General features: G+C 37.1%; 1 protein-coding gene across 2 annotated transcripts in view; it reads right to left on the reverse strand.

Annotated features, from left to right (window-relative positions):
* Positions 1 to 19,031, reverse strand: part of soga1 (suppressor of glucose, autophagy associated 1) — a 155,662-nt gene that overhangs the window by 115,424 nt on the left and 21,207 nt on the right. For both annotated transcript variants that reach the window (XM_022207665.2, XM_022207664.2), the window contains exon 4: positions 3,505 to 3,654. In XM_022207665.2, the coding sequence (XP_022063357.2) occupies positions 3,505 to 3,654 (150 nt within the window). The remainder of the gene's footprint in view (positions 1 to 3,504; positions 3,655 to 19,031) is intronic.

A 19,031-nucleotide genomic window follows, 5' to 3' on the forward strand; every position in this document is an offset into this window, starting at 1 on the left:
CATTGGGATTTTTTTTTATGGTTTCTCTTTCTGTTTCTGCAGCTAAAGCTTTAAGACTGTCGGTTTTGCAGAAACTAATCTCTCTCCAGCTCCCAGTATAATACTGAGGTCCAGCCACTACTTCGCATAAGTCTGCTTTTTAAAGAATATCAATATCAGTGCAGACTGTAGGCTGCAGCCAGCACGAAATCAATAATTCACAAGCCTCCTCTTCACCTGTGAATTATCAAAGCCTTCATTGTCTGCCCGTAGTTCTGTCTATGTGGTTAAATACCCTCTGTCCAGTCTGTTTATCTTTATTACACAGATTTTTCTATGATATTTGTGTGTGACTCTTTGTTGCTTGTCATCTCTTTATATAAAAGGCAGCTCTTCTTATCTGTCCTTCAGTTTTTCACTGTCTGGGACGTACTCAAAGCGTCGTGTTTGCACTGTATAATCAAAAGTGAGACATTCCTGTGTGGATGAGCAACAACACAGCCCTCTGAATCAAATCAGCTATGTGAAGAACTCCGTTCACCGAAGGGTTCGCATAGCTCCGCACAACAAACACAGCTTATGAAACCATGTTAGCCAGTCAGTGAGCAAACACTCAGAGAACCCCTCAGCACAGCAGTGACCTCATCAGTCAACACACTGGTATTCAAGATGGAAAATAGCTGTAGTACATTTATTTTCCTCACTTGCTAAGACTTTGTGCTTCAATGGCTGTATTTATTATACTTTCTAGTTTTGTAGCATCTAAAACCCTGCAGACTGATTTCTTGCTGTACTGAGGAAAAAAAACTTGCAAAAGGCGCCTTTGAATGTCTTGATTTTGCAGGTCTACGCAAAACAAATATAATAAACTAGTTGATGACATTTTGAGCAAGAACAATGAAAATATAATCACTCTTTTCTATTCAAATCACAGTAAAGTTGCACATAGTCAGCAGTAGCATGTATACATAGAATGTGAAGTTCTGTAGAACGTGAAGTTTTAGATTAAGATATGAGTTAAAACAACCAAAAACGAAATTGAGAATTTCACGCTTTTATAGATTTTGACATTTCTTGTGATGCTGTCTTCCAAATAATAGCCTCAAATTTCCATGTATGAAAAATAAGCTGAAGGATAGCCAACGGGTCGTTTGAAAAATAAAATCTTGAAAAATAAATATGTTAATCTAAAGCTTCACAGATGCCAATTTAATATCCATAGTTTGTATTAAAACAACGTGCTGGACATACGTGGAGCCAAATCTTGCCAGCGGACTGCAAGCAGACTACAAGGTTGGCATGTCCCAGACTTGAACTTAAGACTTTCAAAGTGATCAAAAATCTCCAAAACCTATGCCCAACATATTGTTCACGTCCTCTCTCGTGCAGGAACACAACAAAGTCTTTAATCACAGCTTTATTTTAAATTTATTTGTTGGCCTGGTGTCAGTAAGTCCATGCAAGTCTCTGTCACAGTGTGCCTTTACTAGCTAAACTCCAGTGTTTACAACAACATGCTGTAAACACTTAGCAGCATAAGCCCAGTGTTACACATGAGGGTTCACTATGGTCCACCAAACATAAATTTTGTAAATTTCTTCACAAGAGTTCATGCAGCAACTAAGCTACAAGAACAATAGTGTGCATGGTCGGCAGTAGCATGTATGCTTAGAATACACAGTAATGGCATACTGCACACATATTGAAAACAATCCTCTCAGGGACTCCAAGGAGAACAGAAGATAGGGTAGTCCTCAAACTGACCAATCGCAGCAGTCAGTTTCAGTCAGTCCAATTTTTTGTTTACATGATAAAGTACCACCACAGCAGTCTGAAGATGTTACACTGAGACGTGCTCAATACTGACCATTATCCCAGTTTTATCTCAAACTTGTTTGCTGGCCTGGTATCAGTAAGCCCATACAAGTCTCTGTCACAGTGCACCTTTACGAGCTAAACTCCCATAGCCACTGAGGGGTGACTACGGCTATTTAGAGTTTCTGTTGGCGGCTGCTAATTCAGTGAGGAGCTACATGTTTTAGTGAAGACTGTGGCTCCTGGTAGCACTCTGCCAACTTCGGTGAGAAGCTATTTGTAACTTGAGTCTTTGCATGTTGTGTGTTAAATGTGTGTGTTTAGAAGCACCTGCTATGTTTAATTAGTTCTGTGCACTCTTCACTCATTTGTATTAGTTTCTGTTACTTGTCGTGGGTGTTGCTACTGTGTTTATGTTTGGCTAGGGAGTTAGTTGCTTTGGATTTCTTAAGCTAGTTTGGGATCTCTGTTAGCCTTCGTTTGGCTATATTTGTATCTTTGACGTAGCATCGTCCATCATCCCTCTTTTCTTTGTAATGTCACTGCTCTTTTGTGTTAATTTGCCACTGAGCAATACATTGTTTTTCCTGAACCAATAACATCTGATGATTTTTGTTACACCCAGCTGACCCTTGAAGTTGGATTGTAACAGTCGTAAACAGGTGAAGGGACCCAAAATTAGTGGTAGTTTGCATGTCTGGCATTAAAACCCATGCACATAATACTGTATGTAGATGCTAATTTATTACACATATATGAGACTGAGTCCTCCAAGTGGATTAGAAAAGTATAACAACTAATTAATAATCTACAAGGGACTATAATCAAGATTTTACATTAATTAGGCAAAGAGAAAAGCTGAAAGACATCAACACACAGCAAACCAGCCATTCAATTAACACAGAGTCCAGTCAGACCGGAGCAGACAGACCTACATCTCCTGCCAGCAGCCCAACCATCCGTCAAACCCTGACCCACATCAGCAGCCTGGTCCTGGGCCAAGCCCACGACTATCACACCAATGAGGAGAAGCAAGAGGAAGTAAAAAGGTTGGAAAGACAGAGGCCACATTTTCTTCTTTTTACTTGAATTAGACTCAAAACAACAAAGAAGTCAGTAGTGCTTCTCACTGGGAAAACTCTGGATGCAACCAATTTATTTATACTTTCACAAAGAGCACAACTCGAACTCTGTTTTGTTGATTTCCACCTCCGCTGGCCCTGACAGCAATTTTCTTTTCTTTCTTTTTATTGCACGGTTTTTACCGGCTACACTTAGTAGAACAGTAAAGTCCCTGGAGTGGCAGCAGAGTGGCAGGAATGAAGTCAGTACTCGATGAGAACAAATTCTCCTGAGGCTTCGAGACAAACTCAGTGTGGTAAACACTGTTTTCTTTAAACAACCAAAAAGGCTAAATAAAGGATCTGCAGGAACCTCAGTGTTTAGATGAAAGTTCTAGGCTGGTCAAAACACCAGTAATCTCCTTCAACAGGGAGGATTTACCAAATAACACCGCAGTATTTTGGGAACAGTGCAGCTCAGCTCATCTTATTTACATAAAGACACAAAGAAAACCTTCACAAAACTGTACCAACGTTCAGATCCTGATGGATTTAAGCAGCTCTTCAACAAATAAGCTCCTCACTTAACCATTTTGCAGCCATCTAGCTCAGTTTATTTTGCTCCACAGTTTGGATATTCTCGTCTTACCTTGTCGATCTCCTGCTGCAGAACCTGTTTGGCGACTTCCAGGTCCTGCAGTCGGACCCTCAGCTCCTCGTTTTCCTGCTCAAGGTGACTCCTTTTCTTTTCCACACTGTCCAATTGGCTGTGGAGACGGATGGAGACGTCCTTCGCCACCTGAAAAGGCAAAGAAAAAGGGACAGAAGAAGAGGAAATTAGCTCAATGCATCTGTGTCAAAATGCAACATGCTTTGTGTCCTTGCATACATGTTAAACAATACTTATAACACCTTTTCTCCAAATAAGAGAACGCTTTAAAGTCCTAAAACATTCTTTATTTCAAACATTTAAGGGTTGAGGTCCAAGTAATGTGCGTGCACAAATCATATTTTTCTCTAAAACAGAGTACTAACTGTAGATTTGATCTGAGTTTGCTACTTTGACTATAATAACCTTTTAGCATCATTAGATAGCGCTGCTCTATTTTTTACATTACCAATCTGTGTTCAAGACATTAAAAGAGTGAATCTTAATGTTCACGCAGCACAAATATTCCACGAATGCTGTCAGTGTAAACAGACCTAGTAAAACTCTTGTTTTCAGTGAACTATGTTAAGTATATTATCTATCAGCACGAGCTTTTTTCATATATGAATTGATGTGCACGAAGAAGAGTGGGGCGGCAACATTTGTTTTTTTATTTAATAAAGCCAAAAAGATAATTAATTCCCGCCTGGCAGGAACTGATCTTTTATACATAATGTGATCTTATGAAAGTCTGATTGTTTCCCCCCCAAGGGCAGCTACTCATTAAAAGTTTCTAATGTCAACGAGTCAAAGTCAACTGATTCATATCTGCAGCATCAGGAGACAAAAAGCAGCAAAGGAAAAAAGTCTGATCCGATAACTGCAATGTGGTTTAATGGAACTTATCCTATTTTGATGCTCTTATAATAATAAATGACTTCATCATTGGGAAACTTTTGTACAAAATGTTTGTTATGAATTGACCCCAAAACTCACTGGCGAGTTTGAAAAGCATGTTAATATTTTAAAAATCACAAAAACAACACTATATATCAGAGGCAGAAAGTGAAAAAACTTAATAAATTGTCACATTTTCAGTCATTTGTTGAACCTCTAATTAATCATGTGTGACATGCCATTTATCAAAACAAAAAACAAAAAAAAACAAATTTAAGCTTAAAGTGGTGATATTTCACCTAAATTATTTTATTCTGTTTGCTTTAACTAGATTCTGTAAAAAACACAAAATTGTTTGTTTCTCACCTTCAATTTCTTTGGAAAAATTACCCGAATCTAAACCAAAAATAGCTACATTTCATCTAAATTACTTTATTTTACATGCCTAGTTAAAAAATAAATAAAAAAGCACCAAAAATAAAATGTTTCATCAAACCAGATTCTGTAAAAAGATTTTAAAAAATGATCTGTTCCTGCACACAACTTGAAGCCATGAATAATATAAAAGCAGTCTTGAGAAAAATTCAGGGACTTTATGGCTGAATTGGATTGAACCTCTGACTCACAGCAGATGGGAGACAAGTATGGAAATAAATTAAAAATGAGTAGTAAAATATCTTTTCCATGTAGAGCCACAGTTATTCCAGCATTTTTAACGTCAGTGGGTGCTTGGATAGTTGTGCAAGCAGATGTCATTTTTTAGAAATGTAACTAACTAAATAATCAAAGAAATCCAACTTTTTTCTTCTTTTTTTATATAATATATGACATTCTAGCTTTGTTATTCTACACAGAAGACACTTCTGAGTTCTCTCTACTTCTAGTCATGGTTATTCTGTTTCCATAGAGGTGCAGGAAAGAAAAATGAGCCCACAGTGAAATATGACAGGAGCAAAAAATACAGAGAAGCTAGGATAAGACACATGAGGAAGGCAAGTACTGTACAGAAACACATCCTGATATCAAAACGTTCACCACAGCTGCAGTCAAACCGGTTCTCTTTTGAGGAAGCAAAAAAAACACAAAGACAGTTTACAACCAAAGTGTTCATGTGGTTCTTTTACATCTTTATGTGATTTTTAGCAACAGGAAAAATAAATTCTTTAAGGTAACAGGCACCAAAAACCTGAATAAAACCTCGAAATGATGGATAATACAAACTCATGTTGATGATTTTTGCTTGAAAAACAAATATAATAATAATTTACCTAAAATAGTCAAATTATGAATTAATCAACATTTAAGCTGTACTGGAAATATTCAGAAACCCGCCACAGTTCACCACCCAAAAAGAAGAAAACACAATTCAAAAATTGTCACATCATTCAGATCGCTGTGGTTACTTCAACAGATCAAAATGTAAATTAAAAAATGAGAAGGTGAAGATAAAAGACGCCATTCATTCCAATAAATGTCCTTTTAACTTGATGACTTCAACTCAATTGAAACTAAATATGAGGGCTTTTATTTTAAAAGGCCGATGAAATGAAACTTTAATGATTCCCATTGGAAGCGGAGCAAAAGAATTTATCCAGTGTTGAAAGAAAAACGTCGGTTCAATCAATCACTCAGCAGCTCATAAACGCACTTAAACTCCATTAACCTCAATACTGATTTAATCTCTTTCTATGTGAAGATTTAAGAATCTATATTGACAGATTGTACTTTTATTACAACAATTACCCAGTGACTGATTAAATATCACAGCAGGGCTGCTGCTAAAGATTATTTTCAGCATTTTTGATGAGTTGTTTGGTCTATAAAATGGTGATAACAGTCAAAGATGATGCTCTGTTTCACCACAATCCAAACACAGTCAGGTTTTTTTGCTTTGTGTATCCGGTTACCCAGATATTAATTTATTATCACAGGGATGCAACTTGATCTTTGATTAGTTGATTGGTCCATAAAATGATAGAAATAAAATGTCCAAGATGATGTTCTGTTTTGACCACAATCCAAAGATATTCAGCTTATCATGACAAAGGAGGAAAGAAATGAAAATATTTTGATGTAAGAAACTGAAATGAGAGATTTTGGGTTTTATTTTCTTAAAAAATGACTCTAGCCTGTCACTGAACTATTTAGGTGGTGGAGAATTAATGTAAAAACTGACAAATATTTAATTAATTGCTGCAGAAACTACAATTCTCACAATGTCAGTCTACTAAATGTACCAAACCAGATAATTTTCCTATTTGACAAAGTGCTGTTTTTAAAATATATATATAGTATATTTTGTTTGCAGTATATCATGACTGTAATCAATTACAAAAAAAGTCTGTCTGTTTCATGTTTGTTTTGTCTTTTCTGTATCTGATAACCCACATATTAATTTATCACAGTAATTTGTTTTATGATTAGTTCATTGCTCTATAAAATGTTAGAAAGTTGTGATAGAAGTCCAGGAATGTATCCTCAAATGCTTTATTTTGTCGACAACCCCAAAAAAAAAATCACTTTACTGTCATAGAGGAGGAAAAAACGAAAATATTCTGATGAAATTTCCCCAAAAATATTGAAACTGCTTAAATCAATTACTGAAATAGCTGACTAATATTTAATCTAATTATTGTCAGTTTGCATGTGTTGTCTGGTTACCCAGACATTTATTTATTTATCTATCTATTGGTTTGTTTGTTTGTTTGTTTAGTGGGTCTGAGACTTGCTTTTTGATCAGCGATTTGGTCTATAAAACATCATAAAATGGTAAAAAAAAAGTTCCAGAATGTGACCTCGAATGTGTACTGTCATAAAAGATGAATAAAAAACTTTTTTTAAAAAAAAGATAACTTCGAGGCACTAATTGATTATCAGAATAGTTGGTGATCAGTTTTAAAATTGACAATCAATTGATTAATCGTTGCAGGAAAGACATATCGGGCTTTGCAAAAGTTCTGTTACACTTGCAAAATGCAAGCAAAATGAACACAAAATTTTTTTGGTGCAATAAGATAATTTTTTATTTTCCAAATATTTCAATATATGTGTTAATGATGATATTAATCAGAAATTTGGCCACCCAAAAGTTTTATCTTATTGCACCAAAAAATCTTTGTGTTCATTTTCGTGAATGTCTCAACAAGTGCAACAGAACTTTTGCAACGCCCGGTAATCACACAATCTCAGCATAATTAAGCTCATTTTAAAAGTGTCTGTCTGCATTTTGTTGTTGTGCATCTGGTGTCTGTATGATTCACACGTGTACAATTTGTGCTTCACTGCTCATCTGCAACATCCCTTTTGAACACAATTTGCAATTGTGTGTATTCACTGTGTGTTAAAGTGTGTTTGTGTGTCTGCTTGTATTTTTGAACCAGTGCCAGTGTGCAGCTGAGACCCACAATGCCCCTCTGTGCTGCCCACTCCCACTCTGACCAGCAGCTCCCTGAGCTCCACCACGCTCCAATTCATGCTCTAATGTGTTTGTAGACGGCCTCGCATTCTCTTTTATTTCTGATTGTGCTCGGATAATTTTTCCTACAAAGCCTCGTCTCTCTTCTTACTCCCAGTTGCCACACTTTGCTTCCTTCCATGTAATTCTTAACTTTGTTCAGCTACAAATGATCGTCTGATGAGTGAAGCTGCAGATTCCACTGATGATTCTCTGTAGTCTGTGAAAATACTGATTGCATCCAATTGACCCTCTGAACCCCAAAACCTGCAGAGGGTTTGAAAAGCACAAAAAAGTCACCAGTGTTATGCCATTTTTCAAAGTCAGAATTGGTAAAAGCGGAAAGAATCAGCAGATTTCCTTCTCACCTTTCCTTCTACTACTGATCTGGTGTGCTGTTCGTTCTAAATCTAAGCCTCTTCAAAATAACTTCATTCTACATGTCTCATTTGGAAAAATATACCAAAATAATCAATTTGATGCAACCAGATTCTTAAAAAAAAAAAAAGAAATTCTGCACTCCTCAGTGCAAACATGACTCCGTTGTGACCAACAGTCTTGCGGCAAAAATTCAGGGGGTTTTAGGCTGAACTACAGGCTGCATGTGTGACAGAAATTAGCCAGACTTAAACTTTAGCATCAGGATGTTATTTTATTGTACATGATGTGCAGTTTTGACTGTAGCCACATATGAAAAAGAAAACAGCCTTTCTTAATGGAATGCTTCCACCAAGTTTATAGTTTCTCCATTTTCCTCCTCTTCTGACTTTCATAATGTCCTTCTCTTTAATGCTCTTTTGTCAGGCCTTGACTCGTGATAAATGCCACATTGTTCTTCAGTGTTAAAGGGAAACGTGTTGGAATTTAAGGCCATTGAAGTCGCAGCAGCAGAGCTATAGGATGTAATTAGTATTCAGCCGAAAACACGGTGAAAAAACGTGTGAGTACATGCGTTGAAGAGAGGAAAGAAAAGTAGGAAGACAAGCATTAAATCCACAAACAGAAAAAAAAAAATCGAGGGTTTCTAGACTGTTTACTCACACGCTATAAAATACACAACACAACACACACACAGGCCACAGGGCAAACAGCTATATCGCTCTACAAGTGGCCGTTAGTCATCAGAAGGATCTTTTATATGCACACTGTGTGTGTGTTTGATTGTGTTCAACAACAACCAGAGTCTTGTTCCTTCACAAACACACACACACACACACACACACACACACACACACACACACACACACACACACACACACACACACACACACACACACACACACACACACACACACAGCTATTTGTTTCCATAATGGTCATCTCTTTAATGACTTTCCTCCCTGTAGATTTTATCAGAGGAGTTTTACATGGAGTCACTTGTGTGTGTGTGTGTGTGTGTGTGTGTGTGTGTGTGTGTGTGTGTGTGTGTGTGTGTGTGTGTGTGTGTGTGTGTGTGTGTATGTGTGTACTTGTTTCTGCTATACCGGTGGGGACTTTGACCTGACTATTTGCTATAAAGGTGGGGACTTGTCTTACGGTGGGGACCTAAAATGAGGTCCCCACGGGTGGCAACACCGTTTTCTTGGCCATATTGTTGTTAATAAAAAATGTAAAAGTGCAAAAACGTTTGTTTAGGGTTAGGCATTGATTTGGTGACGGTTAAGGTTAGGGTTAGGGTAAGGGTTAGGAGTTAGATATGAATGGGAGTCAATGGTAAGTCCCCACCGGTATAGAAAAACAAACATGTGTCTGTGTGTGTGTGTGTGTGTGTGTGTGTGTACACTTGTAATTGAAAATAAGGTGTAACATACTTCTAAAGTTAGAAACTAAAGTGGTTATGGGCTTGACCAGGCATTAGGTCAATGAAGACATCAATATAAATGATTTAATTCTAAAAATCGACAGATATTCATATTTTTTCTGATTATCATTATTATTATTAACCGATTATCGCTAAATGAAATGGTCTACCTTGACTCATTCTTTGTTGTTAGTCTTTGGCTTCAGCAATATCCCACCCATAGCTCTATCTGATTGGTTACAGATCAAAAGTAACAGCCTGTCAACACTTGTTTATACAGAGAGACAGATGAGCACATTTCCAGACTGTAGCAGCTGCAGTGAACCATCAGATAATGATAAACACCACAATCTTCCACAAGCATGCCAAGTTTCCTCGTTACAGTGAAAATACTCACAAATAATTCACTTGTTTGCGTCAGTACAGCTGGAACTTAAACTGCTAACAGTGCTAGGCTAAGGCTATCACTCAGTGGGTTTACATGGGACCTGTTATTCCTCTTCCATTAGGAATTAAAGTTAATTCCACTTTAAAATCAGATTGTAAACACTTAATTCCGAATTAAAAAGTTAATTTCGAATAAACTTCATTCTGAATGAACTACCTGGTTTATTCCGATGTTAATTCCGAATAAACTCATTCCTGTGTACGTTCTATTCATGTATACAGTTAATTCCGCTTCAGTTAATTCCGGTCATTCTGCCCATGCTTGGCTCAAGTAGCGATGACATAGCGACGTACACGTTCAGCGACCTTTGTCGAGTTGCTGTTTCAAAACAACAATAAAAAGCGAAGTCAAGAGAGCCTGTATAGCTCAATCAGTTAAGAAGGTGAGCCATGTACAGGGGCTGGTCCTTGAAGCAACAGCCCGGATTCGATTCCCCCTCGTGGCCTTTTGCTGCATGTCTTCCCCCTACTTTTCAGTCTCTTGCTTCACCTATCAAATAAAGCCAAAAAAATAAAGCGTGCTTATTAGTTGCTCCTCCGTGTTGTTGGGGAAAAGAAATACCGTGGCAAATGGAGTTTGTTTTCTTTTGGTAAACAGGGATACTCACATCCACTCTCTGTTTAATCAGAATCCTTTCAAACGCCCAAGCGTTAAAGCGGAATTAAGGAAGGGGAAAAAACGTGCGGTCCATGTAAACCGTAATTCGGAATTAATATTTCCATGTATACTCGAAGAGCAAAACTTTAATTCCGAATGAGTTGATTCCGAATGAGTTGATTCCGAATGAAAAACTCCATGTAACAATGGCAACTAAGAGCCTGTGGCTAACGCTACCTGAAGTCCTATAACATCTTTCTAAAGTAAAAATAACCAAGAATCTGTTTTAACTGACTGACATGCGTCTGTAGCAGAGACAGAACTCATAAAAAAGACCAAGAAACACAAACCGTCAGCAGAAATAGGGAAATTAGCTACTTCCACAGTGGCTACGGCTATGCTAATAGATAAATTAGAAGGCAACCACATGAACCGCAAAACACGTATCGTATGTTGCTCCAAACACTGGTTTATGTCTTTCCGGATAAACAACAACATGTAACAGTGTCATTCATCCCTAATAAAATTCTATGAAAAATAGAGTTAGAGAGTATCTGGTGGGGTCCTATGTTGTCTGCACTGCAAGAACTGTATTTGAGCTCTAGTTGAGGTAAGTAAATAAGTTTCAAAAGAATGTCACTTATCTTTCTGCTTTGGATTCTATCATCTTGAAATTATACCTTGTCCTTTTAGACTGGTATTTCAAACAAAAGGAGGAAGATTCCGTTCAATACCAAGGCATTGTGCATTTGACATCCATGTTTCTGCTGAACTTAACCAATGTTTTCTTCAGGTCTGATAACACAGGAGGGATTTGCTTGGTTAGCAACAATGTTTAGATGGGTTGTGTGTGCCGAGGTAACATCTACATGAATGCAACCATCAAGGCGTCCCAGCAGAACATTGCATTGTAAAGAGATGATCAAGAAACCTGAAGAAACCTGGTAATTCCTTTATTTTCCTTAATATTATAGAGTTTTCTTACTGTATAAATAGGGCTTTTCCAGATGCTGCTGTTGGGGTGATTTGAGGAGCGTGAATTTAAGATGTGCGTGGCCCCTAATTTCCCCAAATCTCAATCTGATCAAGCATCTATGCACTGTGCTACAACAACTTTTATGTGCAGTGGTTCTACTTCGCAGACTGCTGAACTGAAAGGAGAATCATGCTAACATGTTGGTGCTAGATACCACAGGTCAACTTCAGAGGTCTTAGAAAGTTCAATCCTGGGGCAAATGGTCGTAGGGTTTTGGTTAGATTTGAGCAGATTGGAACAGTGGGTGGCAACAGTACAGAGCTTGAGGATAGTTAATGTCACCCAGAGCCATGACAGAAGAACTTTAACATCTACTGAAACATGCATATCTTCTGGTGTGGGAGGAAACAGGAAAACCTGGGAAAGACCTCAGTCAGCTCTGCTACTTCAAATAAATGTACTGCAACAGTTTAGCTTTAACCTTTTCAAAAACAAGCTAAAGATCTTTTATATTTTAAAGTGTACTCTTGTGGCTAAAAGTATTCCAAGTGGTTCGCCATAATGCTGTTTCTTCAAAGTTCCCACTTTTCCTGCTAAACACATGTCAGAACCGCACGTTTTTATGAACGCCCTTTCACTTTGCTTTTTCCTTTTTTTGTGTGCATCTTGGAGAGTTCCAGTGCTTTAGTCGAGCCATTGTCAGACAACACAAGAACATAACCATTTATCCTGATGCAAAAATCTGACAGAAACAATAATTCAGTCTGTGGTTTTATTTACCTCAGCATTCTACAGCAGTTCAGCCTGTTGTTTAGCAGGTCACAAATCATCGTGGCTGGGGACCGATGACTCTACCGAAACTGAAAAAGCCTCTCATGTTCAGCCCTGGAGGTGAGTGTATTGTTTTTTTAATGAGCTATGAAATATGCTTACGGAGTGTGGCTCTCTGTAGAATTATTGACTGCCTGCTGTTCAGCTGAATCCATCAGTTCATCTGGGAGGAGAGTATTGCAGAATCAGCTCAGACAGATAAGGAGTGATCTTGAAAAAACATCTTTCACAATCACACCCATGGATCCTAAATGGCTCAATGTATATATCAGACACTTCATGTTGCAATGCATTTTATCATGAACTGACTAAAAATTAACAGTCATATTTTACTTCAGTTTCAAGACCATTATTGAATTAATCCATGTCAGACGGGGCTGCGTAAGGAAGGGTGATGAGAAGTAAAACAGAATAACTCAAACACATTTGCTAAAAGTTCTTTGTTGTTTGATATAACAAACCTTGCACAGTTTTCATTGGTCTGCTAGAACATCATTTACTCCAATTTAAGGATTGTTGAATACAGTGTTAGACTTTACAACCAGCTCTGCTCACGGAAAAGTTGTCTGGACTTTTAAAATATTCTGTGCAATATGCTCATTTCTTATACATTTCAAGAACATGTGTTACATGGGTATTTTTCAAATTTACAAAAAAAATTTGTGCAATATAGATAACCTGTGCAATACTACACTTTCCATTTATGTAAGAATCCGTGCAATACCACTGGCATGTCAAAGATTGTTATTCCTATGTAGTACTTATGTATATCTGGGTTTATTTTGGATATTTTACTTACTGCTGGTATTGTAAATTTCCCCATTGTGGGATTAAGAAAGGCTTATCTTATGCTATCTTATCTTATAGATTTTTTCTTGTTGACCTGCAGGTTCCATGTGCATAGCAACATGAAGAAGGAACAGGAGAAAACATTCGAAAAGGATTTGGTCTCTGAATGCTCATTTCTTATACATGTCAAGGAACAAAATGTTTTAGAAGGGGTCCTTCCACATTCAGAAATGTGATGGATATCAATGAGCAAACTGGTCAGAGGGGATAAAAGTTCAACCGCTATCATATAAAAAACATGACATGTGACATGTTTGTAACATTTCACTTAAAGGAAGTGTGATGTTGCACAAAAACAGATACTGTATCTGCTGTCTCTTATTAGCACTACACAAGGCAACATGATTATTTGTTTAACCATGTAAATCAGCATCATCGAGCTTCATGTGGCAAGTCTGTTGGCAAGAGCTGAAGGCTATCTGATGACAAACGCAAGAGAAATCACTGATGCTGTGGCAAAAGACACGATCTGGTCACTTGACAAGTTGTATGTAATATATATATATATATATATATATATATGAGGAGTTCCAACTTAATATAGTCCCTGTTTGTGAAACAATTGCAGTAGATATAAACCATCAGTTATTTTTTAAATCAAGCAAAAAGCTTCACAAAAAAACCCTCAAATTTCTAGAGAACAGTTTACTATCCATCGTTGCTCCAAAGATCCTCCTTAGATCTAAATCAAAGGATCCTAACACTCCAGAAAGCACTAGCATCTGGTTTTGCAGGTAAAAAGATATTTTTGTTAGTTCTTTTAAACTGAGTATAAAGCAACCTCAGCATGGAACACATCTGTGGTTCTCTGACAATCTAAAAAGACACTGCTGTTTATATTTTTACTTGTCTCTCAGTGTGTGCTTGTGTGTTTCATGCAGAAGCCTCATATTGCATCAGTTCATCACTGCTCGTTTTATATCGGAGCACTGGAAACCAGCCATCATAACTCATCACAATGTGTCAAAAGCATCCCAGAATTTCCACACGCCAATAACTCATGACTTTAAATGCAACAAAGGGCAAAACACGAGGACATATTTTAAGTCTGCACAGATATAGGATAGGACTGTGGAGGAGTGTGACAGCAAGTTCACCTGGTGTTGATGTTTAGTGTTGCTGCTGTTGACCTTTCTCACGTCCATCCAAAAGTGTGGCCTCTGAAAACCCACTTAGAGGTTGTTACATCACGAGTAATCTGCTTCATGTCTATATATAAAACCATTATGTGTGAAAGGGAGGCAGAGCCGGTGGCGTGGCAGCTGTTCCTGTACAGGCTGTGATCCATCTATCTTTGGAGGGAGAATCAGGGAGATGACAGCGGCTGATGGAATGTGATGAATTCCCACAATCCTCGGCACGTCGTTTGGCAGCTGGAAAAGTGTGATCTCACCTCCACTATCATCAACTATCAGTTCATCTGTCTATCTATGCATTTAGCTGTGCAGGAGTGCAGATACAGTCCCTCATATTATAGTAGTACTGAGGAGGCAGTAATACTTCAAAGAACTACAAATAATTTGTATTTTCACTCTAATTTCAACTCTTGGTTATCTTTTCATGGCTTTATATTGCTGGTGTTGACCAACAGAAAACCAAAAGATATTCAACTCTCAATGGATGACCAGTGAATGTTTTGCCTTTCTGACTTGATTGATTGACTGATTGACTGATTGACTGATTGATTGATTGATTGATTGATTGATTGACTGATTGACTGATTGACTGACTGACTGACTGACTGACTGATTGCCAATCGTTGATTAGTTTGCTGCAGACAGACCAATCAATCAATCAATCAATCAATCAATCAACTAAACCTCTTCACCACAAATAATTGCTTCCTCTGAACAGAAAATCTCCAGTAATAGCTCAGAAACCATAACTGAGCATGGCAGGTCTGTTGTGCTGTTCTAATAAGAGCAATTTGACCTCAAGAGCTCACTGCCACACATAAAAACAAACAAAAAAACAACAGTAAAACTGCAAGGGAACGACTATATGGGGTGACTGTGGCTCACGCAATAGAGCTAGTTATCTTTGTAGGGTCACTTGGTGCCCTTGGGACAGACACCTAGGATGCCAAGATGCCACTATCAAGGAGTTCAGAATTCTGCCCTCTCATTGGTTTCGGATAGTTCTTGCTAGTTCTCTAGTGTTATATCTCGTGTCCAAATGTACTACTTGAAAACATGTCCATGAAAATATCAATGTAGCCACTGATGCTGAAGTATCTTTTGCTACTGTTAGCTTTAAAGCTACCAACCAACTAATAAAACTGAGCCATTTATTTCTAATACTGTACTAGAGATACAGTGCAGGGGCCAACTGGTGGACTGACTGCAGCAGGAATTATAGTCGTTCAAAATGATTAGGGATCAGAGCTGATCAAGGCATTTTGTAACTGATCAGTATAAGCCTGATCCTTTGTTTACGTTTGTGGTCACACAGATTTTGCGAAAGGAGAGCACAATTTTTGGCTGAACCTTATAGATGCAAATTTTAAATATTTTGAAGTCCATACCCAGCAGCATTATCAATCAACATTGGATTATTTACTAACAGAAACTTACCACAGTGGACATTTGTCCTGTTATACTGTCGCTGTTTTATAGATTTTTACATTTGCCACATGTATGAGGGAACACTGTCCTAATTGGTCAAGGTTTGTCGTAATTGCATGAGCTCTGAAGGTCACTAAGCATCCCAGAAGCAGCTGTCATGGTGCCCGTTGGCAGCTATATCCCCACAATGCTCTCTGTTCGCCAACACAGAACTGCTACAGTAAAAAGGTACTACAGCTACTCCATAACACATTTTCTGATATGAACTTAGAGAATACAGGTTTTTCACCAGAGTACACCCTAATCTTACAACACGACATTTCACACAGTACTCTACCGGAGCCTTACAACAAGATTCATGACCACTTACAGAACATTAAAAACAGCTTGGAAGCAGCAATGCATATTTTTTTCTTAATGCATTGCAGAATATATACACTGGATTGATTTTAATAACTTTAATCAACTTTAAGTGTGTATAATCTTCAAAAATGGTGTCGGATTGGAACTCGGTATCAGCAGATGCTAAATATTAAAGGACAGAGAGTGGAACCTTGCAGAAATAATCAATACATCTAGCAAAATCAGCCTTATTACTGCAGTAGCTGACAGATCAGTTCCCTTTGAGCTCACATAGTAAAAGCATCGACAGCATGATCCACACATACTGTCAGCATGGATGTAAAGTGTGATACTGGCATGGAAACACTACTTCCTACAGTGAGTATGACACATGGTGGACAGCGGGGGGTTGGGAGCTGAGTGTGAAAGAGGAAGAGACTTCACTGAATCCAGTTTTAGCTCCTTCTCTTTATCTATCACACACACACACCGAACATAACATATGGAGATGAGGCCGAGAGCTGAGGCTGTCCAGATAAATGCACCGGATACCGCAGCTTTCTGCCTCTAACCTAATGACTGAGGGCTTCTATCTCTCTGAGGACCAGACCCTGGACATTTTTCTCCAGCCTCATGTCTTCAAAATGCCTTTGCCCTATTTAAATGTTAAAACTCGGGGTTGTAAATTGTGCAGACATTCATGAATTTAATCTTCAGTGCAGTATAATGAAGCGAGAAAGCCTCATTTACAGTGTGGCTTAGTAAGAATATAACACACGAAAGAACCCAAATAGGAAACTTTGATAACAATGAAATAATAACAGGCAAAGTTAGTTAAATGATCCTAGCATTAATTAGAATTTGAACTGTAAAACATATAAATCAATTAAAACAAGCAAAATAATATTAAATTAAAAACTTGATGTTTTAATTATTTATTTATTTATTCATTTATTTGATCAGGGACCATGCAATTATCATAGAACACATAGAATTGATGCATTACATGTAGAGTGTATGGCTAATTTTCAACTCCCGTGCTTGGTTGGGCTTTTAAGTATTGAAGAAAAACACTTTAAAATGTTCTGCAGACTATTTATAAAGCATTCACAATGAAAAAGAAGAAATGAAGGAAAAATAAGCTTTTTAAAACCCTGTTTAAATTCTTTTTTTTTTTTTTTTTTTACTATTTACTATAACTTTACTGATTTTTTGTTTGGTTAAACTACAGATAACAAAAAGGTTTATTTACATATATTTACATATTCATTGTAAACAAAAAAACTATTTTAAATTGTAAATAATGGTCACATCACAAAAATCTATATTTTTATTCTATTTTTATATAAATAAATGAATGGTAACTTGTTCTTTTGCAATGTTTCATTGTAAAATTGGGTAAAAAAAATCTGTATTTTACAGATATTTGACAAATATTTGCTGGTATGGTTATTTCACAGATATGCCCGGTTGTGTTAATTACAGTTAATAAAAGCCATCTATTTAATGCTAACTATAAAAAAGCCAAGTACATTCTGCAAATAATGTCCACAACAAAAATATGTATTTTTAAAATAAATCCTAACTTCTACAGTTTGATCGCAAAATTACACTTTTTAATGTAATTACATCAGATAAAAAACATCATATTTTACAGACATTTGCCATTATTTGAAAGAAAAAAATATATTCAAGATTGAAAAATGGTAAATAATTGTTTGACTCTTTTTAAAGATTTTACCTTTTTGATAAATTACAGATAATATCTATTAAAATCACTGAAAAAAGTAATAATTTATCTGTTAACTGTACAACATTTGACCTGCTAAAGTATATTTTACAGATATTTGCTGTTATTTATCAGTTTCTGAATGTCATAGTGTTCCACTATTTTCTAACATATTATTTTCTGCCTCCCTTGCTGCCAGGTTTCACCACTTTTTACAGATTTAAAGTGTATAAATAAAGCATATAAATGGTAAATGTCAAACCATTTGATTTACTGTATATGCAATGTTGACATTACCAAGAGCACAGACTGGACACAGGTGCCATATATAGCATAAATATTACACATAAGCCCATAAAGCTGTCCTGGTTTACAGTTGCTGCTGTAGAGGTCTGTGGTTGCTCCTTATTTGGAGCTAGAATGAAGAGATCAAGGTCCTCGCTGTTACCAGGCACCGTGACAAACACCACCCAAATCCCTCTCAATACTGACGGCACAAGGGATGAGATTATTTCAACATCTAATACCTCATGTAAAGGTGAAAAGCATATTTTCCAAAATATTTGAGCTTGGATCAGTAGTTTCAGTTTTGTGTCCCAGTATAATGACAAATCCTCTGCTGGGAATCCTGCCAACTCAAAATTATAATAAATGTAGAAAGGATTTTGTTCAGAAACCGAAGTTTTCTTTTGAATAGCATGCTTGTTTTAATTTTCCTGTGAGATCTACAGTGGCTAAAAAATGCCCACCCTCCTTGGAAGTTTTACCTTTTGATCTCTTTTCAACATTCAATCTTGGTCATAAATCTGGCTTACTGACAATAATTTACAAAAAAAGAGTCCTGTCATGTCAAAGTGAAAACAGATTTCAACAAGCAAATGTCAATTAATTAGAAATTTAAAAAAAATGTTAAATAAGCGATTACACCAGTATGCAAACTTTTCAAGTCGGTGGATGCACCTTTGGTATCGAGTCTGTGCAAATTGAAGCATCCCCATGTCGTGATGCTGCCACCACCATGTTTCACATCATGATGCTG

Source organism: Acanthochromis polyacanthus, chromosome 6 (assembly GCF_021347895.1).
Source record: "Acanthochromis polyacanthus isolate Apoly-LR-REF ecotype Palm Island chromosome 6, KAUST_Apoly_ChrSc, whole genome shotgun sequence".
Classification (NCBI taxonomy): Eukaryota; Metazoa; Chordata; class Actinopteri; family Pomacentridae; genus Acanthochromis; species Acanthochromis polyacanthus.